Consider the following 23,125-nt stretch of genomic DNA (forward strand, 5'->3'; position numbering starts at 1 on the left):
CTGTGGCCTACTGGTACATTTTCAGATTAAACATGATAACCGTATATCTTTTTTTTATGATTGGTCAAGGGAGGCAAAAGGGGAGTTTGACAGGAGTAGTTTCTAATGAGGTTTTTTTTGGCTGACAGCTTAAGTTACTTACTCGACTACAATTTGTCATACCCTTCCTTTACAGTAATAACTATGCATCTACCTCTGATAAACAAAGGATGAAGTATTCCTTTCTGGGTTGAGAAAATCCTCCTACTCCTTAAGCTAAATGAACAATTTAAACACCTTATTTGATAGTAGCCTATACAAGCGTAAAATGGGACATATACTATATATTAAAATATACTAGTCACCGGCCCCATTTCTTTTCTTTTGAGATTAGGTAATTTATCTGATAACTTTTTTTTTAGACTATATGCTTTTAATTAAGTAAAGCATCTGAGTAGTTCTTCTATCGCTGCTCATTTCGAAAGTTTATAGACACAGTTTATAGACATGTTTTGAGTAGAATACTTATTTTATATAGCTGATTTGCTGCCCAAATATGATTTTGAATATATCGATTTATACTTTTATTTGGGATTAATTATCTTTGCAATAATGTAATTGTATTTTTGCTGAAGTAAAATATGTGAGTACTTCTTTTTCCCCCGCCTCATTAATATTCCAAAAAGTTTAACACCGATGAAATTTAAATATCTATAATGCAGTTACCAACATTTGCCAGCAGGAGGAGTGAAGAGAGTGAAGTATAGCACTGTACAATTTGTAATGACAAACATTCATTCCCACTGTTTGTAAATTAAATTAGGTTGGAATAAAATTGATTGATTGGATATTATTAAGTATAAACTCACGTAAACTCCTCTAGTTATCCAGCAAACTCTAACTCTAACTAGCAACATCATTTAAATGATCCGATTTATAAGACTATATTGCTATATTGCAAAATGTACTATCATGTACAGCAAAATGTAACGTCACAACACTACATTTATGCCATAACATATTTGCTACATACCACATAAACTGTGAAATAAAGTTATCATAATATCAACCACAGAAACACAAGCTGTACTATATTTGAGTATTTATTGTGTATGTTATTTATTATTAATATTATATTATATATAAGATAAATGAGATCATATGGTTTCAGCTAAATCGGCCCAAATCGTTATTTGATATTTCAATAACATCAAAATAAAGCATGTTTTCTGGTTGTTCAATAATCTACAGGTCGGTGGAATAACATAATGGTTTTGTATAGCTTGTTTCAATTAAATATACTTGACAACTACAAGCACTGAGTATTTCTCATTTAATTAAGAACTTTAGAGCAAATAATATATGTTTTAGTGCTGGTGATCAATTTAAACAATGTAATTGTGTAAAAAAAAATACCTCTGTGATTGGATCACGGTATTCCATTGAAAGACAATAAATCATCACATTGAATTGTGGCCCAACCCCAGGACCACAGACACTTATCAGATCAAGCCAAGCCTTTGTTGCCTAATTACTGCATTAACTGCAGGGGGAAACTTCTGGAGGGCCGAGTCCTCAATGGCATGAACTTCAGCCCCGAGGTGGCAAGACTCTGGCATGGCTCCTTGCAGGCAGCAGCACAAGGATTGGGTTGTATTTTTGGAATGGTGTGTGTGTGTGGATTGGTCGCCTTGTTGGGTCTGCTGAAATATTTCCAACAGCAGCGACTGTCAAGAGATAGCTGGGTGGCAGGGACAGGGGGGGAAAGGGGCTTTTCTCTGAGGCCACCTGGAAACAGCCATGTAAGATCAGTGGCTCGTCAACACAAGAGATATAATTCGACTTAATAACCCAGTCATCCAAAGAAGAAAGAAAGAAATTGGTGAGTGAATTCGACGAATCCAAGAAGAAGACACTGGAGTTCAAGAGGATACAAATACAAGTTTTCTTTTAAGGGTGAAGAAGACGTGCGCATCGGAGCTTCATGGACACGCGCAGAAATCTCCAAACCAACTCCAAAAAAAGAGACCCCCACAAGTACAGCACCAAGGATATCTCCAATCAGTTTTGATGTCAGGTGAAGGTGAAGTCAGACTGACGGAGGTTTTATCTTTAGCCAGGTAACAGACTCAAACTTAACTTTCCGATCGGGGGCTTGTCGGGCTGCGGTGAGGCATGAGTGGAGGTCGCTTTGAGTTTGATGACGGCGGAGCTTATTGCGGAGGCTGGGAGGGGGGCAAAGCCCACGGCCATGGCATCTGCACCGGACCCAAAGGCCAGGGCGAGTTCTCCGGCTCCTGGAACTACGGCTTCGAGGTGGTGGGAGTCTACACATGGCCCAGCGGGAACACGTATGAGGGGTACTGGTCGCAGGGGAAGCGTCACGGCCTGGGAGCAGAGACCAAAGGACACTGGATTTACAAAGGGGAATGGACTCATGGCTTCAAGGGGAGATATGGCATCCGGGTCAGTGTTGGCAGTGGAGCGAAGTATGAAGGAACGTGGAATAATGGGCTTCAGGATGGATATGGAACAGAAACATATGCTGATGGAGGTGAGATGTACAACATTTAGATTTTTTACTTTTTTATAATGAAAAAAAAGTACTAACATGTGTAACATACTATGTTATATTAATCTGACATGTTCTGGGGATGCATACAGTTGCATAACATGGAAGCACTCAAGAAAAGTAGTCTTCCAGTACCAGTACGAGTAAATGTTCTGCATTGATTTCACTCAACAAACAACAGTATTTGCATCAAATTATACTTAAAAGTATAGGCTATACCAACATTGCAGTTTCAATCAGGAGTCAGTGAGGAAGTTTAATCTAAAATGTATGATTTGTTCAATTTAAACTGCTTTATACATTTCTGGATACGTTGTGAATTTCCCTCTATAATAAAGTCCTATGTTATGATTACATGTGTATTATCAATTTTCAAAGTAATTAAAGTTATCAAATAAATGTAGGGGAAAAGTACAATATTTCTATTTGACAGATAGAGTTGAAGTATGAAGTACTGGGAAATGAAATTACTCAAGTTTTTTAATTGTACAATGAAAAAAAGTACTATACTTGAGTAAATGTACTTGCAATGTGCATTAATATTGCAGCTGCAGCAGTGGTAGAGGGTGCATTCAGATCCTTTACTTAAGTAAAACTGACTCCTAATTACTCTAGGTTAATCAATAAAATGCATTACATTGTATTTGTTCATCATATGTTGTGTATATAAAATGTGAACCTGTAAAGTTAACTGGTAAGATAAATGCAGAGGAGTAAAACAAATAAAATAGCACATTTTAGTAGTAAAATATGACTGTGGTACAGCACTTGATTTTGTTCCACCACAGAGAGGGTAATAACTAAATCATACAACATTAAGACCAAACCCCCCAAGCCAAGTGTGGCCATCAGGTCCATTGCACAAAGTTCATTGCAGGCGACATGGAGACAAATTGCAAACAGGGCCACCAAATGATCCTCCTCATGGTCGTTTGTGATGTCTGTGTGCAAGCAGAAGAACATATCACCCTGCTGCTGTCAGTCAAGAGGTGCTCAAAGCTGGTTGGAAATCAACACCCCACAGGAATCTTTCCATTTTGTTAAGCTACACCACCAACAGTGGTGGTGGAAGTAGAAGTGTTAAGATGTTCTACTGAAGTAATAGTAGGAAAAATGACATGTAAGAATACTTATCACAGGGGAAAAGAAAGTGTCTTCTGCTCTAATCATGCAGAATGATGCATTCATGATATATTATATAGATTTCTGTATAAGCATTACTTTCATACTCACTCACACACACTGTTGTGTAAGTTCAATCTATAAGATGCATCATATTGTATACACTAATCAGTGTTTTTTGTGTATGTAAAACCTGGATCTGCAAAGTAATAACCAAAGCTGTGATATAAATGTATCGGAGTAAACACAAAGTAGCATACAATGGAAGTACTCAAGTAAAGAACAAGCATCTCAAATTGTCCACCACTGATCATCAATACTTTGTTGTTAACACTGCAGATTACAAACAATCCTGAACATTTAAAGTTTTGAATCCTGAAATACTTCCTGCATACTTCTGGTGCATATATATACCTCAGCTCAACCATTTGCATGTGTAGAGGAAACTAAACAGGTCAGACAAATACAAGTGATTGTGTTGATCTCTGCGGTGGTTCCCATCTTAAACAGCTGACTCATCAACTTTAAAACCCAGTCTGGTGGAAGTTGCAGTGGGGGATGTGATAGCACCAGATATCAGGATGTAATAATAGCCCACAAGCCCAACACACTCCTGGCCTCACGGGCTGAGGCCTAGCTGTCACTATAATCCACACTCATGTCAATTTTAGCATGAGACCAGACCTTAAGATGACTTGTCAGTGAGGGCATTAATGAAAATTTCACACTAAAGATATCCATGACATTCTGGCAGAAAAAAGGGGAGGTAGTTTTATATGGAGTGAACTATTTTTGCTCCGAGCCATGTTTCAAAGACTTCTGCCATGCCAGCAGCTCTGTGAGGCTGTAGATTAAATGCTAACATACTCACAATGACAATATTTACATGCTAATACTAAGCGGGTATAGGCTAATCTTAGCATGCTAACATTAGCTAATAAGCACTAAACACAACGTACAGCTGAAGTTGATGGGAATGTCATCAGTGTTTGCTGGTAATAAAACCGTATTGGATATTAAAATGTTCACTTGATGATGGTGCTCAATAGAAAGTCAGGTGATCAACAAATACGGAGAGATTGACTGTCTAGAAACCACGAACGTCTGTTCAAAATGGTGTGCCAATTCATCCAGGTGTAGATATTTCCCAAAATTAGTGAACACTTTGACTTGCTGGCGGCCTACAAGTCAGGCAATCAACAAAGGTTGGTAGAACCTCTGGGTAGAGTGAATTGTTGTGCCCAATTTACTTTGCAATCCATCTAACAGTTGAGATATTTCAGCCTGGATCAAAGTAGGAGACAAACCAACCAACAGACTGGCATTGCCATCCAGAGCTACACTACTAGAGGTATAAAGTAGTTTCTGATTAGTCTGTGGTGCAGTTGGTGAAGAATGATTTCCTGTTTTTCTGATGTTTCCAGGTACTTTCCAGGGTCAGTTCACCGGCGGGATGCGGCACGGCTATGGGGTCCGGCAGAGCGTCCCTTATGGCATGGCAGCAGTTGTCCGCTCCCCTCTTCGTACCTCCCTGACTTCACTTCGCAGCGAGCACAGCAACGGCACCGTCTTGCAGCAAGACATCCCCATCATCACCACCACCAATGCCTCAGGTGAGGAGACACCCGTCGCCACCCCGACCCACCTGGGACCGTCCCGTGGAGGCTTTGCCCTCACTCTTCAAGTGGACCCAGAGGCTGTGAAACCCAAGAAGAAGGGCCTGTTTCGCAGGGGCTCCCTTTTGGGTAAGCTGAAGAAGTCAGAATCAAGTACCTCGCTGTCCAGCCAGAAGAGCAAGATCAGCTTTCTGAGGACGGAATCGGCTCTCAGCTCCAACGCTAGCGACACCCACTCCACCATCAGCATGGACGAAAGCCTGGCCGGAGCCGAGGATTTCCCCCCAGTGGAGGCCGACATCGACGCCACCACCACAGAGGTCTACATGGGAGAGTGGAAGAACGATAAACGATCGGGATATGGAATAAGCGAACGGTCCAGCGGGCTGAAGTACGAGGGCGAGTGGCTGAACAACCAGAGACACGGCTACGGCTGCACCACCTTCGCCGAGGGAGGGAAGGAGGAGGGCAAGTACATGAACAACATGCTGGTGAAGGCTATAAAGAAGAGAGTGATCCAGCTGAAGGGAACCAAGATCAAACAGAAGGTGGAGCGTGGGGTGGAGGGTGCTCAGAGGGCTGCAGCCATCGGCAAGCAGAAGGCCGAGATCGCTGCTTCCAGGTGAGTGGAAACATGATTCTCCTTATTCATCTTGTTTACGGGGGGAATATTTAGAAAGTAAAACAGACTCCTGAGTTTTCTCTAGAACTAGTTTGTGTCACTCATGTAGTCACATTGCTACAACAACAGTTTCTCACTCTTAACTCATCAATTATTACATTTTGGTTGGTGGCATTTAGGTTCAATTGGCGTCGCTAGGTACCTGTCTAGCATCAGTTTTGGATGTGTCAGGGAAAGAGTTTCAGTTTACACTTGTTACGTGCATAGTGTTTTTATTTTTTATTAAGCGTCTGTCTTCACAGAAAGTCAACAGAGGCAACGCGGCAACAAAACCAATTAGTTAGGTTTATGATAAGAGTGTGGTTGACGCTAATTAGTCTCGCATGAACAAGGTTAACAACAACCTTTTGTTTCACATGGGGCACAACGAGCGTTCTCGTGGGTGAAAGTCCTGTGTTTGTTTGGCCCATCAACCACACCTCCTGTTGGCCCAACCCAAGCGAACTATCGTGCACTTTGTACTATATGAGTTGCTATGAGCATCTGATAATGATGTGGGCGGGATTACATTGAAGTGAAGCCGTGGTTATATTCTCTGCAAAGGTGGTCGCACGCACATGAGCCAGACGTGATTGTGACGAGGAAACTTTTATTAACTTTGTATACGCTGTGCGGGCAGCCAGCATTCTCAAACCCCTCAATGTTCTCCATTTTCTCCACTCATACGCGTAGTGAGAAAACCTAAAAGATGCAGAGGGGCACTGACTAAGCCTCTGTATTTGACGAGTTGGGAGTGAGACCGGGTCGGCCCCTGGTGGAAATTATTTTCCTCAACTTCTTTTTGCATTTCCCCTTATTCATAGGTGTGCTGGTCCAGTCCAGTTATAATGCACTGCCACTTGAGGGGGATGGTCTGCACATACTACAGAAAGGAGAGATGATGTGACACTTTACATGAGGCATTTATTACCAATTAGCGCTTTCTAAAAGCCGACAGTGTGCGACCACCGGCAGTGAGCACAGCTGCAGCTGTTCTGTCCGCTGTGCTGGATGAAGCTGTGGATGTGGTTATTTCTCAGATTACGGCTGCACTGGTGATTGAAAGACAGCTACAACATAATCCGATTGCCATAGTCATCATCCCAGCTACATTCTGTCTCAGTCAGCCTTGTATATGTATACTATATCGTAATATAGCTCAGCCTTTCTCTATGGATGACTTTCTTTTTTTTTCTTTTTCTGACACTTTAGTGCTGAGAGGCAACAACTGGTTCTTGGTTTCTGCAGCCCAATCTGTCAGAACTGTAGTATACTGTACGACATTTCAATAACTAAGTGAACAAACTTGTAGTGCAGACCTTTAATGTTAAAATAGGTAGTTTCATCTTCACCAGTGTTCTTTGTGCATGAGGAGATGGTGGTAATATTTGGTGAGCACAAAGATACGTTTTCATAAACCTTTCTCACACATTAAGACCATAATGCAACACACAAGATGATTCCACGGATATAAATATGACACAGCTCATAAGCAAGTGTTTGGGTATGAAGGGTTGGCATATATATACCACACGTAGCTTTAGTTGTGAGGCTTGGATTACATACTACACTGTACAAAATCTTACAGTAAATCGTAGAAGAAAAGAATAACGCTGGGCTCGAATAAGCAGATAATACTATTAAAATAGAACAAAAACAGAAAAATGGAAATAAAATAAATAGATGTTTCTTTGTTTGTTTAATTTTTTTTTTAATGCGATCAGAAAAAAAAATGATTTCACCATTCAGCCAAATCGTTTGGCTTTACCAAAAGCTTCCTGAAGATTACAAACTTAAAGGTTCATGATTGTTTGTAATCTCTTGGTGTGAAGGAATTTAATTTTAAATAACCCAATATGGCCTATTAACAACAAATGATTGATGAGTGGTGGAAAAGAAAAATATTGATTTACCAAAGTACTGTACTTAAATAAATCCAGCTTTTGCATTTCACTTTAACGTTTCAGCTGGTATAAGTGAGGATAACCTTTACTGCTGCATAGCCTTTTGAATTTCACCAAGGGATCAATCATAATCTATTTGTTGATAATATGTTATGTTAATAGTCTGGATTTTTAACTAGTAACTAACATTATTAAATAAATGTATCTAAATGGTAGTGAGTAGAAGTAAACTTAAGTAAAAGTACTGTACTACCTTGAGTAAATGTATTGAGTTACTTCGCATCACTGAAATAGCTACAAAGACCTCCTCAATAGTCCTGAGCTGAGGTTAGAACTGAACTTTATTTACAAAGGCTGCACACAAAATGCTCATATCAGCAGTACAGTATGTAATCCAAGCTGCACAACTAAAGCTAGGTGTGGTACATATATAACCCTTTATACCCAAGCACTTGAGCTGTCTCATATTTATATCCATGAAACCATTTGACACCACTGCTGACGTAAGATGGGCCGAGATCTGTGATCTCAAACTGTTACCAGCGAGCAGTGGCGCTAAAGCATGCAGTGGGTGATGGAAACAAAATCAGCAAGCAGACGGCTGTTTCGGGCAGAGTTGTGCACCATTTAAATGAGTATTTGGTTTGCTTTAACAGGACAAGAGTGAATGAAGTAATAGGTAATGGGGATGCAGACAAACTATAAAGAGCCGCTGTGATTCAGCTCATGAAAACCGTCTGGGTGTGTGTCTGTGACTAGCAAGGAAAGATGGGGTTTAGAGGTGGGGGAGGGGGATAATCAGCTGTTGCATTCTCCTGTGATTGTGATACAGCAAGAGTGCGCCTGCCCATATTTAGTCAGGGCTCCTCTGTGACCACAGAGTCCCTGTGTGTGTGCGTCATTTACACCCTGTCCTACCACACAGGTCCTCCTTCAGCCAGCCCACGCAACAGAACAATGTCCACAGAGCGCTCAGCTAACAAGACTTGAAGAGTCCAGGTCTGGCATCCCATGCAGTGCACAGATTGTACATGTAATTGTAACCGTTGACTTCATTGCCAAAGGATCCCGCAGTGAGGAAGCTACTGCCAGGAACAGATGTGTAATGTCTCCACTGCTTGTATAATAAACAGATTCCAATTCAATGTCCAGGAACACTGTTGTTTAGTTTCTACGGTGTCAAAAGTATTAAGATCAGTTACTTAAATAGAAAATACCACAATGTAAAACTACTCCATTGCAAATGCAAATTTCAATGCATTGTGTTTTGGAAAATTTGCCGAACGTTTGTATCTAAAATAAAAATCAGAAAAGAAACTCCAGCTGTCAGAAAGACTTAAAAGTACAAGATTTCCTTCTGAAATGTATGGGAAAAAAATTAAGTAGAATACAATTGAAGTAAAAGTAACTCAAAATTGTCCTAAATTACTGTAGTTGAGTAAATGTATTACTGGTCTTCCAGTAGTTTGGAGTTTCACACATCCAAGATACACTGTATTTCCTATCAGGTCGTGTTTGGTCAGAAAGCCACAGACGTGTTTCTGAATGCAGAACGACAGAAGCACTGATGCAATGAACACCGGCCAATAACTCTTATGTACTGCTTATCCTAGGGAGTACAATATTTAGATTTCAATCTGCTGGGATAGAGGCCTGCAGCCCATCAGTGTGAGTCTCACTGCTGTAAACACTGAGCTTAAATCAGGTGCTGAAGACGGCTGCGGAGAAAGAAATCACCGCCTTGTACGGTCACAGGCAAACTGAAGGTGGACTTATGAACAATAATACCTATCAGCTCACAAGAGAGAAGACGGTCTAGCTGTTTCCGGCTGTTTCCAGCATCTATGCTAAGCTAAGCTTACAGAGATGAGAGTGGTCTTCTCTTCAAACACTCGGTGAGATACTATTCCTTTAATCTTGCAGTAAGCAATCTTTTTTTAGTGTCATATTCTGTCTCTCTGTCCCGGTTTACATTTTCCTTCATCTGCCCTGCAGGAGTCTCTTCCCCTCTGCTCATCTATTCCCCATTTCTATCGTTAGTCTGCAGTATATAACCGGCCTACTTCCACTCTTACCCTGCTAGTTCGTCACAGTTGCCATGCTGCTTTGGGCCTTTGCTTTACAGTCATCTGACTCTGACTCTAACTCTCTGACTCTGACTCTAACTCTGACCCTGTGCCTGCCTGTAGGCATATATATATCTGTATATCTATATATATCTCTCTATATATATATATATATATATATCTTTACTTCGGAAATAAATCCCCAAACTGTCCATGTCTGCAATGACCTGCAATACATGTTCATACTGTATTGCTCTAATTAATTTCTGGGGTCAATAGTGTTACTGGTGTCAAAATCTTCGGGTCACTCAGGAAGTTATCAGTTAAGCCCTGAAAGTGATGAACACATGACTGCAGCACTAATCATACTCCAATACTACTATATATATATATATATATATATATATATATATATGTATATGCGGAAGCATTAAGTCGTCTTTTTATAGACATTAAATCACTCTTTCGCACACACAACCACTCACACAGTTGAAAGCGGCCCTCCACAAAGATAAAGTGACACATGCCAGAATGCCAGAATATCTCTTTCCATCAGCAGCCTGCTGTACAACTGCAGAATGACCAACACAAACAAAAGGTTACAAAATAGCAGGACAGAAGGACCTATTCCCAGAAACACTTTGTTTTGGCTCCAATCTTAGATTTAAGGTGAATGATTGCTCATATAGCTTTGGGTGTTTCTTCCTACAGCTGATGTCTTATCAATCCTCAAAGTACAACAAGCGTCTTCTTAAGGCCATAAAAGCATAAAGGGTATTTAGGTCACTGTGTCAAATGTCATGTTTGGTTGCAGACAAGCACTGGAGGACTATCGCACACAGCAGCAGTTATACAACTTAAAGGGCTGTCTAATTTCTGACCTGAATACCTTTGTTCTATTGCAGGAGGAAGGCGTATACACATATGACAGATTTCCTAATTTTCAGCAGGATCTTGTTTGATATTTGAACCACTAAAACACAAACCAATTTCCAGCATCTCACAGACTATAAGCTCCCAAAGTTCTTAAAACCTTGTAAGATATAAATAATAATTTATTTAAACTACATGACGCCTAAGAAATAATTGTCATTCATTTGATTGTATCTGTATTTTCGGCAGTTTTCTGCAGATGTCATGCTCTAAAATGCCTGTTTGCAAAAAAAACTTTTTATAGATGAACTTGTTTTTTAAGCTTCAATGGCAGTTGATACAGTGGCTGAGTGATATCCCAGAGCATGTGGACGACAATGAAATTACAACTGGAATCAACAGCTGACGTTCAGTAGGGAATCATCAGTCAAAACAATCTCCATATTAGCTCTGCCACCTACCATGCTATTAGCGCCAATGCTAACCAATTTTAGCAGCTACGATCATAGTGGAGATATATGACTACACTAATAACCCTCTACAAATATCAGGAAACACAAATCAGTTTTCAGCTTAATTCCAGCTGCTTTTAGATGATGCAGCATCTACTACATTTGGATAACTTGAGCGGCTATTTTAGGGTTGAATCTGTTTTACTTTGCAATGCAGGGGTCGGCTCTTTCTTCATTCTCAAGGATGTGTGATGGTTCGCACTACTCAAGTCTTAGGTTTCTCCTGCACATTTATGGTGCTGAGAGTTGTGCTGGTCGTCGGACACACACACACACACACACACCAGTGTATTGATACCAACACACTGTGTGTGAGGTTGTGGAGTAGTAGTATTTAGTATTTAAGAATGATGGAGGCATGCTGTGCTCTTGGGAGATTTCAATGCAGCAGCTCTTGTCTCTGAACTCTGCAGATGTTCCTTCCTGCCATGTTCCTTAATGTACATTTTAAGTACTTTGTAAACTATTTGGGTAGTTTAATCCACAACAATGCATACATATGTTTTGAAAGTAATTAGAAACTGTAGCTGTCAGATAAATGTAGTGGAGTAAATATTACAATATTCAGTGAAATGCCGTGGAGTAGATGTGTAATATTGTAAAATGTAAATACTTTGAGCTCAATTGTTGTCCAAAAACTCTTAAATACACATTAATGAGACACACTGTTGCACTGGATGACAGTTTTTGACTGAATCATTCAGCGGCCTGGTGCCCCAAACACTCACTAGAGCACCAAATATGTATTATTCCTTGGCTGAAAATAGTCCCCAACAACGTTGTATTTACTCCAGTTTGAGTCGAGGAAGAAAAAACTAAAACAAAACTATGTGACCAGCTGTTTAGAAAATTACTGAGCCTTTAAACAAATCCAACACTATTTGTGTGACCTGTGGTAGACAGTTGGCCAAATGAAATGGTGTATTTCTAAAGACTATTTGTAGGGTGTGATTTAGTTTTAAGTTGACCCATTTCTTGGGAGTTGTACCAAAAAGCTTGTTTCTAAAAAGCAGCTGTTGTTCTGTTGTTGTCGAAGAGGACGGAGGTGCTGACTGTGTGTGGACAGGTGGAGCTCGTCTATCTCAAACAGGGAGCCTCAGGAGTCTCTAATTGTTCCAGTGGGAACCTTCCCCACTGAGTCTTCAAGTGGAGGGAGCTATTTTCAGCTCAGTGTAAAGTTACAGTATGTCAAGTATCCACAGAGTAATCACAATCAGTAATTATCCCTCTTAGCCTGTAGCTCAGGTTTTTAGCCACACTAGCGGTCTGTTGCTCGTTCAACAACTACTGGATGGGTGGCCATGAAATCTGGTACAGACGTCCATGTTCCCCAGTAGATTAAGTTTACTGACTTTGGTGATCCCCTTTTCATCCAGCGCCACCTGCAGGTCAAACATGTTCAGTTATCCAGTTCCAGAAAGTTTTTGGGATGGATTGGCATATAATTAATTGGTACACAGATTCATGCCGTCCTCAGGATGAAATGTGTTAACTTTGATGATTTATTAACTTTTCATCTAGCACCACCATCTGGTCAGATTATAATAATGTCTTCGTGGCACACAGAGCTACCTGTTGTGTTTCATGCTAATCAACATATTATGCTATCTTTAGTTTTGACACACTGAACTAATGTGGTGAACTTGGTAAACATTATATCAGCCCAACATGAGCGTGTTGGCATTGCCAGTGAGAATGTAGTATTTTTAGCATTTAGCTCCACTGCCAGAGAGCCTCACAGCACAGCAAGAGACTCCTTAATTTATTACAATACATAAACGTAATAATGATAACAACACAATAATGGAAATGATGTAAATATTGATACCATTTTTGTTGTATGTATGGTGTATTTTATCTTTTTTTTCTGTTTGTGTACTGTAGCCTATAAATACCTGTGGTGGAAGAAGCTAGATATTTTTACTTAACATTAGAACAGTAATTTGTGTAAAAGTACAGATATATCTTTAAAAAAGAAATGAATGTACTCACTGTGGCAACACATTATTTTATTAGATCATTATTATTATTATTTGTGTTGATGCTAGCTTCAGTGTGTAAACTGTAGAACAGGTGGATCTATGTATTCAGATGTGTCCTGTTTGTTCTGTTTCCAGAATTATTGTTGCATCAAATCCTCCAGATGCTCCAAACTCTTATGTAGCTGATTCCATCAATCCAGTGATTTTTCTCTATTTCTTAGACATATGTGGGATGATGGAGTCTTCAGTAGTCTTCCAGCTGTAACTCATTGTCTTATGATAAAAGCATAATTTATTTCCGTCCCAGCGCAACAGCAGAAAAGGACACGTCCTCTCTCGATATAATACTAATGAGCCGAATGACCATCAGCCTCCCACCTCTGATTGACTACTATAAAAATTCCCCTGCACTGTGGTGTTTTTGGTTAAACTCTTTTAAGCCACTATCTCTTAAGGTTTCACATTCAAAGTCCATACTTTCAAAGGTCAAGATCAAGGACAGCATGCTTTGTTTTTCAACCAAAAGTCTAAAAAACCTAAAGATATTCACTATAGTACATCTATGAAGAAAAGTAATACATCCTCATATCTGAGAAGCTGAATGTGAATTTCTGCTTCATCAAAAGTTATTAGTATTAAAATGAAAAAGTTAAACATCCCTTTGGTTGTTGTGGTACCAGGGATTTATGAATTGTGTTGCATCTGTTGCCTCTGCAGGACGACCCATTCAAAGGCCAAGTCAGATGCAGCGGACCAGGCCGCCCAGGCTTCCAACAGTGAGTCCCGCATCGCCAGACTGGTGTCCAAAGAGCTCTCCCCTTCCTTCTACCAGCCAGGTCAGTGGAATACTGCAACATGGTTATTAACATGAAAAGCCTGGCAACATATCAACACAATGCTAGCTCTTTGGAAAAGGATAATACAGAAATAGAAGTTATTTGCACTTACATTGCCATACATTATTTTTATTGAAGGGCACAGAAAAGGCACACCACAGACTAAATCCTTTCACTAGCTTTACATTTTTGGAGTCAATACAAATCTAACACGTATCAATATTTTGATCAGCTGCAGCAGAAATAATATGACATTAATAATAATAATAATAATTCTACTCTACATCTCAGATTGTAATATTGTACTTTTAACTCCACTAACTACATTTATTTAAAAATACCAGCTGCAACATTAAAGCGTCAATAATCATCAATAATTATAATACAGCAATACTGTATATTATTCTGGAACTAGCCATTCTGCATGATTAGTACTTTTATTTGTTGTAATTTAACTATATTTAGTTGCTAATGATAATTTTTTCTTTACTTTTCTTTTACTTTCGGATTGGAGTATTTATACAGAGTGATATTGCTACTTTTACTCATAAGTAAAAGATCCTTGCACTTCTTCCACCACGACACACGCATGAAGTTGATAGTGTGTCCCCGTGCATACCTCCAGCTTGAGAGCAGCATTGCCCTGGCTGCGGCTCACCGCAGTAGTCGCATTTGAATGTCTAAAAAAAGGAACATCTTATTGGGTCGAAGGGATCAGTTTCTTTGAGAGTCTCTCACACGTTCACACAAAAGCACACCAGCCATGTTGGCGCCTCTTGCTATTTTTCTCTTGCTTTCTCCCTCAGCAGAGAGCTTTAAGGAATCAGACAGAAAGTCATCCAGCTTTCTGAGTGGCTGCATGAATTGTCTCTCACCATGGAGACAACAACACAGACAGACATTGTCAGCGTGTGCACCATCTGGTTTATTTGTACCGTGGAAAACAACGATTTAAACTTAAATTGAGGATAAATCTGGTGACAATAGTTTCATATTTTCAACAAATTCCATGAAAAGATCAAAACCAACAATGACTTGATCCACTAACAAGTATTATTTGTGTTTCCAAAGGCTGATATATCGTATTCCTCTGTGCACTAGAGTTCTAATGTTAACTGTTACAAACACTGTTCCTTCATTACCATGAACACACACACTGCAGTGTATTGTGACTCAATCCCACACACAGCGTCTTGCTGCTAAAGATACTCGCTGCACCAAATGTGGATTTATCCGCCTCTGGAAATAGTTCCCAAAAAAGCATTATTTCCTCCTGTTTGAGTACAGTACAGTTCAATGTACTGGGAATAAGTTTAAAGAATATGTTTGTGACATTAAAAAAAAAGAAATTTCTGTCTCCAGAAGGAACAAATCGGCTTGGGACGAGCTGAGGAAGTGATTAAAAACTTATGGAGAGATAGACAGACTATAATGCATTGTTGGTCTTGGGAAGGAAAATGTGTCTGGTTTGAGGATAGCAGAGAATTATTAAAAAGTTGTTTTTTAAAATGACTTCCATTAGTTGGTTATTACTGTAGTCGACTTAATTCATCGTAGAGGAGAACTCCATGATAACTGTTGACTTGGAAACAACAGAAGAATATTGTTATATCTAATGTCACCAATACTTTTTAACTTTATTCATGTACATAAAGTCACATACTCTCCAGAAAACAGTGTTATCATTGTTCTTAATATATTGAGACTCTATGATGAGAAAAACACTGATGTACTGTTTGAACTGATCTCACACAGGTCCTGAGTATCTGAAGAAGAGAGTGTTACTGGAGGTCGCGGAGGGGAGTGAGAACACAGAGACTGTCATGCATGAGCCGCTGTTAGCCGAAGAGGAGCCCCTGCCCACGCCACCCGAAAGCCCACTCATGAATGAACTGGACAGCCTCAGGCCGGGCTCATCCTCAGGCCGCACCCCCTCCCCAAGCCCAGGCATCATCAACAGGGAAGACCCCAAACTCCTCCGTCCAGGGAGTTGGAGCGAAGACAAAACTATTAAAGGTGGTGGCAGTAAAGGTAGCAGTAAACCCAACAGCAGGCCCAGTAGTCGCCCCACTACCCCATCAACTGCTGTTTCTGTTCTCACCACGGCTGCAACTGAGGTAGGAGGTGGCCCCTCTCGCACCCCCAGCCGTCAGAGCAGCAAGAATGAGCAGGGCTCTGACCTAGAGATAAAGCCTCTGCAGAAGTTTGACTCAGAGGTGAAAGGTCAAGATTTCACTCCAGCCCCTGCTGCCCCTGTAAGGAATAGCCTCATCTCACCAGATGAAGAAGAAGCACCACAACCCACCTCCAAAGTGTCCTCCAAAGCTGTCACCCCCGAGCCTAAAACCACCGACGGCAAAACTGAAAGAGCTACATCAGTCCACGAACGAGCACCGTCCGTCTCTGAGAACAAAGTGGAGTCCAGGGAGGTGAGCAGGCCGTCTAACAAAGCAGAGACAAAGCCATTGCCAAAACGGCAACCCAGCCCAGTTCCGTCCCCAAAACCTGCACCCAGTCTTGAACCTAAACCAGTACCAAAGCAAGTAGAAGCCAAAGCCACTGTTGCTAAACCAACCCCGAAGGTAGAGCCCAAAGCAGAAGTCCGACTGAAGGCCATCGTGTCGAGCCCAAGTCATGAGGAGTCTTTGGAGCTGGAGGTAAGAGAGTAAACAGATTGACTAATATTTGATTATTTTAAGAAATGTTATCAGCGCAACGATACGGCAAGTAATGTCTCTCTGTCAGTTGGTCCACCACTTTGGTCCGGACTAAAATATGTCAATAACTATCACAAACGGTGATGGACAACATGCACTTCCCGTCGTCTTTAAATCCCAGCTTTAGTTTTCCATGACTTTAATTGTTATAGTGTTGTCAATTATGGTCTCCATATGTCTTAGAGGGAAGTTAATTCAGGTAAATCACTTAAAACTACGTTAACAGCACACCTTGCTTAGACATTTGCCTTCTAGCACAGAGTTTGATGAAAAGTTCAAGACCACTCATGTTTGCCTGTTAGATATGAAGCTACATCCAGGAGATGTTAGCTTAGCTTAGCTTAGCATACACACTGAATGGGGGAACAGCCAGTCTGGCTCTATCCAAAGGTAATAGGATCTTTTACCCAGCATCTTTAAAGCTAACAGACAATATATAATGTATTAATCAGTGAGATGGACAGAACCAGGCTAGCTGTTTCCCCCTTGTTTCCAGTCTTTATGCTGAGCCAAGCTAACCGTTCTAGTATCTGAAACCAGGACAAAATGTAGAACTATTCGTAGTCATTTTTCTTTAAAACGCCATTAATTGTATACATTTATAAGATGTGAAACTGAATTCACTGACCGTGTTTCTCATATACTGCTTTCTTTTAAAGGGCCCAAACACCATAATGATCTGCATGGTCATCCTGCTGAACATTGGCCTCGCCATTCTCTTCGTACACATTTTGTCATGAGACATTGTCCACCACCTCAGGTAATAAATATATATGATGTCAAAAAAGAAGTGATTCTATGCAAATAATCATCACCAAATTCAAGTGAAAGACAAATTGTTTTTGCTGCTGCAGGTCACAAGAAAGGCCTGCCTCCTCCTCTGTTAGGGCCAGAGATCAAAGATGAAGAAGCCTCATGCAGACTGCCGCAGCTCCTCTAAAGGTTTTTGTTGGTGTGACTGTGTGAGGCTCTGTGAAGCTCCTCTGATTCCAGAGGTTTCACAAAGGACTGAAGGACACAAACAAGATTCAGTACACCTGAATACGATGATGTTTGTATGTTAAAGTTGGGGCTGGATGTTAGAGCATGTCCTCAGTGCTTAAGTTGGAGAAGCAGCGCTCAAGAAGTCTCATTTCAACTTCGTCACAGTGTGTCACAAGTGTGTCAACTTTTTTGCTAAAAAAAAGCTTTTAACTCAGTCTTTAATTGGCTTACACTCGCTGATTAGACAATCTCAGTAGATAAATATACTTTGTCACAAGATATGTTGGTATTATGAAGGAATGTTGATAACATATGCAGAATGAACACTCTCTCCACTATGCCTTTAACTTGGTTGATGAGACACAAATTAAACTGCAGTAGACGCATGAATGATTTAGGAGTTATAACTATAAATCGTTTTACTTAGCAACAATGTTCCAATGTGTGTTTAAAAAGCTGAAGAAGATTCATGAAGTAGGAGTCGAAAATGTGTCTCCAGACAAAACTGTTGAAATACTTCAAACTGTAATCCATCGTTACTGTAAAGTCAGTTTATTGTTTTCATCTTGCTCTTCAGTCTCTTAAGACTCCGAAGCACAGAGTTACATTTCGGCTAATTGCATTTGAGACTGTGGTGTACTACACTGTGAACTTTCTATTTTCACTTGGATTTACATGCATTTATTGTCATTCTGCTGCTTTGATTTGATAGCTGATAAACCAAATAGAGAAGGCAAATAAGAAGCTTATATGAGTGTCACTGTACTGTATCTTCCCATGCAATGCTGTTTAGCACCCGGATGGTTTTAAAGGAGTTGTGTATGTTTTGCAACGGAGTGAGCACGCCGAAAGGTTAAGGCTGGGATTTATCTTATTTAAAACAATTGGTACGTTGTAGTAAGGTTTCTCAATCTACAGATTTATATAAATACGGCAGTAGCAGCAGGAGGAGGGTTAGGATGATGTTTTTTTCTTGTGAGCTTTTCATGCTTAAATGTATGTTTCAGTGTAGAAAAGTGTCCACTCTGTTCCTCGCAGCATTACATTTAAGGCCTGTTATGCTTAAAAGCCAAATAAGACTTCAACTCTTGTATGCATGAGGGCACTTTGTGTGTATGCGTCTGTTTTTGTATCGTTTTGAAGTGCATATCTTTTCAGCTAAATATTGTCAGAGGCAAATATGCAACACTAAATGTATTTATTTCCCAAAAGGAGTCAGATACACCTGTGATTGTGAGATGGAGAAAAAATGGTTCTTAACTCCATGTCTTACATTGAGAAGCGCACTCTAGAGGTGCCATTTTTAGTTTCTCCCTTGTCCTTTCAGCAAAAAAGAAAAAAAGTTTAGCTGAAATTCGTTTTTGCCTTTGCTGATTAACTCAGACCCCTGGTTGTGCATCGTTTATGCAAAAGGAAAATGTACAATAGGCTAGTTTTAATAAATCTTGTATTCAGAATACACTTTTACCCAAAATAACACAAAATCCAATTAAAAGTGCAATAAAATAGTATTTACATAGGTCTGTGTAATGTAGAAGCCATTGTGTTTGGTCTGCTTTAGTGCCTTTAAACTAAATAGCATTTCTTAATTTGAATAAATGCATTTGTAGCCAACCCTGGTGGAAATAACAAAACTGAAACCAAATAAAAACATTTTACAACAGTTGTGAATGTGTTCACTTTTTGCCCCCCCAGATTATATTGCCTCTCAATTTTGGCTTTAGAAATTATCCAGATTAATTCCATGACATATGGAATCAATCACTATCCAGTCTGGTAAAAGAACACTTTATAAACACCACCTGTCTGCACGCATGAGACACCCCATCCTTCCCTTGAACAATAGTGAATGCCACACCCAAATATAAAAACAGACCTGGGTTCTTCTCATCTAAAGAACAAATTACTTTCAATGAGTAAATGTGAGACCTGTAAATACCATACTGAAAACAATGGATAATGTAAAAGTTATTTAACTACCTGCAACACTTACAAAATGTATTTATTTGCCATTGCCAGTTATGTTGAACACCACTGCCCCCATGTGTTGAAAGTGAGCAATATCTCTCAAATCAAACCATTTTAAAGCAGTCACTATCAAAAGTGTTGGTAACCCATTTTAGATACATCATATTTAACTTAAATTAAGAGAAAACAATTAGTTCAGCCAACAAACAAACTTTTATTTTTTGACAATAATGTGCCACAGATAAATAAAAAGAATGAATGCCTGTTTAATACTCTTCTCCTTCTTCCTCATCATCTCCAACACTATCAGCTCCAACTTCTTCATAATCCTTCTCCAGAGCTGCCATGTCCTCTCTGGCCTCAGAGAACTCTCCCTCCTCCATACCTTCACCCACATACCAGTGAACAAAGGCACGCTTAGCGTACATCAGATCAAACTTGTGGTCAAGTCGAGCCCAGGCCTCTGCAATAGCAGTGGTGTTGCTCAGCATGCACACAGCCCTCTGGACCTTGGCCAGGTCTCCACCAGGAACTACAGTGGGCGGCTGGTAGTTGATGCCAACCTTGAAACCAGTGGGGCACCAGTCCACGAACTGGATGGAGCGCTTGGTTTTGATGGTGGCAATGGCAGCATTCACATCTTTGGGCACCACGTCACCACGATACAAAAGGCAGCAGGCCATGTATTTACCGTGGCGAGGGTCACATTTCACCAATTGATTAGCTGGTTCAAAACAGGAGTTGGTGATTTCTGACACAGTTAACTGCTCATGATAAGCTTTCTCAGCAGAGATGACGGGGGCATAGGTGGCCAGAGGGAAGTGGATACGGGGATATGGCACCAAGTTGGTCTGGAACTCTGTCAGATCAACATTGAGGGCGCCGTCGAAACGAAGGGAAGCAGTAATGGAGGACACAATCTGACTGATCAACCTGTTCAGGTTGCTGTAAGAGGGACGCTCAATATCAAGATTCCTACGGCAGATATCATAAATGGCCTCGTTATCGACCATGAAGGCACAATCAGAGTGTTCAAGGGTGGTGTGGGTGGTCAGGATGGCGTTGTAGGGCTCCACCACAGCGGTGGACACCTGGGGAGCTGGGTAGATGGAGAACTCCAGCTTGGACTTCTTGCCGTAGTCGACAGACAGACGCTCCATCAGCAGAGAGGTGAAACCAGAGCCAGTGCCACCGCCGAAGCTGTGGAAGACCAGGAAGCCCTGAAGGCCGGTGCACTGGTCTGACTGAGGGAAGAGAGGGAGAGACAGCATTTACATACAAGTTACAGTTATGTCATTTCATTTGTATTCAAGAATGGTTCCTCGGATATCGTGTTACCCACCAGTTTGCGGATCCTGTCCAGCACTATGTCGATGATCTCCTTGCCGATGGTGTAGTGTCCACGGGCGTAATTGTTAGCAGCATCCTCCTTACCAGTGATCAGCTGCTCAGGGTGGAACAGCTGGCGGTAAATACCACTGCGCACCTCATCTGAAGAGACACATTTTTTTATCAGTTAGGGCTACAATTTCCTTTTTAATTTTCCAAAATTATTGTTTGACCAGAAGTGATGACACTTACCGATGACAGTGGGCTCCAGGTCTACAAAAACTGCTCTGGGGACGTGCTTTCCGGCTCCAGTCTCACTGAAGAAGGTGTTGAAGGAATCGTCTCCTCCTCCGATGGTCTTTCCACTGGGCATCTGTCCGTCCGGCTGGATCCCATGTTCCAAACAGTAAAGCTCCCAGCAGGCATTGCCAATCTGGACCCCGGCCTGACCAACATGGATGGAGATACACTCACGCTGTGGAAAGAGGGGAGGATAAAAACATTTTAGTTTTTTTTTTTTTTTTTAAATTGTAAAAGGAAAAAAAAAATTTTTTTATTCTGTTGCTAATTTTAACCAATGAAGGACACTCCTCACGCCTCTTCAAACAGGCGGAAATAAAGAGTAATGTTTAAGTATGAAAGCACGTTGACCTGCACGAACTGGGTCAAAACGGGCAGAACTTTAATGTGGGCCGTGCCCGTCCGAGTTACAAAAAAATGGACCGGCATCAGTTAAAACGACCAATTTAAGACCAGGTTTAGTCAACCATTCTACACTTGACTTTTGTTTGACTGTAGACAGTTGATGTAATTTCTTTACATTTATAACGGTCGGTATAGGATGCCATGTGATGACATAGTTAGCTAGCTAGTTACTTTCACAGCGTGGAATTCGGTTAAATTAATACACGAGTAAACAAACACATATGTACACTACTTCCTTACTTACCATGTCTTCTCGAATATGTATGGAGTCTGTATGAGTTAGGATTTAGAAGACAAAGGCGAAGTTAGCTCTCACAGTAAGGGCGTTATGTGTCCAGTGTGAGAAATAACTGACGTTCGTTTAGTCGAGGCGGGGTTATATACACGGTCTTACCCGGCGAAAAAAGGGCTGATGAATCCGATTGGTCGGAAGTCACATGACCCCGTTTCCCATTGGTTAAATTGAACAGTCATATGCGCAAAGTGCTTCGCAGTAAAAATGTCTGAGTGCACCAAGCGTTGCAGCTGCGGAGCCCGCGGAGATCATTGGTTCACGTAGGACAGAAACGCCCACTACCGGTATTGTCTCCTTCGTGTCAATCAAATCAGTGGCCTCACATGCGCATGATTTAACAAACCGTTGGTCCTTATCTGTAAACGTTGATTCGTTATGTGTGACTTTGATTAAACAAGCGGGGCAAACTAACCCGACTAATTGCTTTTAGCGTTACATCTAGATAATTAATGTGTACCAACTAGATTAACAAGCTAGCTTCTAGCAAGGAATCAGCATCCATTGATGCTATAAATGTAATACCGTCCTCACATAGATAACTATTGATTTGCGTCAGAACATGAATACAGCTCATCTGAGTTTGTTGTCTGCTTTCATTGTTTGTGTGTCTTCACGATACAGTATGTCGGTTCCATGGATGTAATAATGGACTTTGTATCAGACAACAGATGAGAGAAGTGGTAGCCATATCTAGCTGGCGCACCCAGTCCTCCTCCCCAGTCCCCCTACCCGCCACTGGGTACTTCTCCATCTGCTCTCCTGCCGTAAGGTACCACATTTGCTCGGTCTGCCCGATCCACAAAGTAGTCTCAATATGACATGGAGTGAACTGGACGGTCCACAAACAGCTGTGTATGAGCAGCGGCAGTTTCGTTTAAACTTTGAAGCACCAACAACCACAGAGAGAGAGAAGCACAATGCGTGGCATAGTGAACATCTCCGAATGAACTGTTCTAGTCTGCCAAATGTAACTCAAAAGAAGACGCTGTTTATTGGGAAATTCA

General features: G+C 40.8%; 2 protein-coding genes across 2 annotated transcripts; one reads left to right on the top strand and one right to left on the bottom strand.

Moving 5' to 3' along the window:
- Positions 1-2,154: 2,154 nt before the first annotated feature.
- jph2 (junctophilin 2) lies at positions 2,155-17,580 on the top strand. The gene is made up of 5 exons (XM_034536492.1): positions 2,155-2,533; positions 5,098-5,911; positions 14,005-14,123; positions 15,879-16,780; positions 17,500-17,580. Exons 1-5 carry the CDS (start codon positions 2,155-2,157, stop codon positions 17,578-17,580), a joined length of 2,295 nt encoding a protein of 764 aa, XP_034392383.1.
- A 2,392-nt stretch (positions 17,581-19,972) lies between these two features.
- On the bottom strand, positions 19,973-22,332 carry LOC117733121 (tubulin alpha chain-like). Its single transcript, XM_034536514.1, has 4 exons — positions 22,071-22,332; positions 21,374-21,596; positions 21,135-21,283; positions 19,973-21,036 (listed from the first exon to the last, which is right to left on the bottom strand). Exons 1-4 carry the CDS (start codon positions 22,071-22,073, stop codon positions 20,059-20,061), a joined length of 1,353 nt encoding a protein of 450 aa, XP_034392405.1. The 5' UTR covers positions 22,074-22,332; the 3' UTR covers positions 19,973-20,058.
- Positions 22,333-23,125: the final 793 nt, after the last annotated feature.

Source organism: Cyclopterus lumpus, chromosome 7 (genome assembly GCF_009769545.1).
Source record: "Cyclopterus lumpus isolate fCycLum1 chromosome 7, fCycLum1.pri, whole genome shotgun sequence".
Taxonomy (NCBI): Eukaryota; Metazoa; Chordata; class Actinopteri; order Perciformes; family Cyclopteridae; genus Cyclopterus; species Cyclopterus lumpus.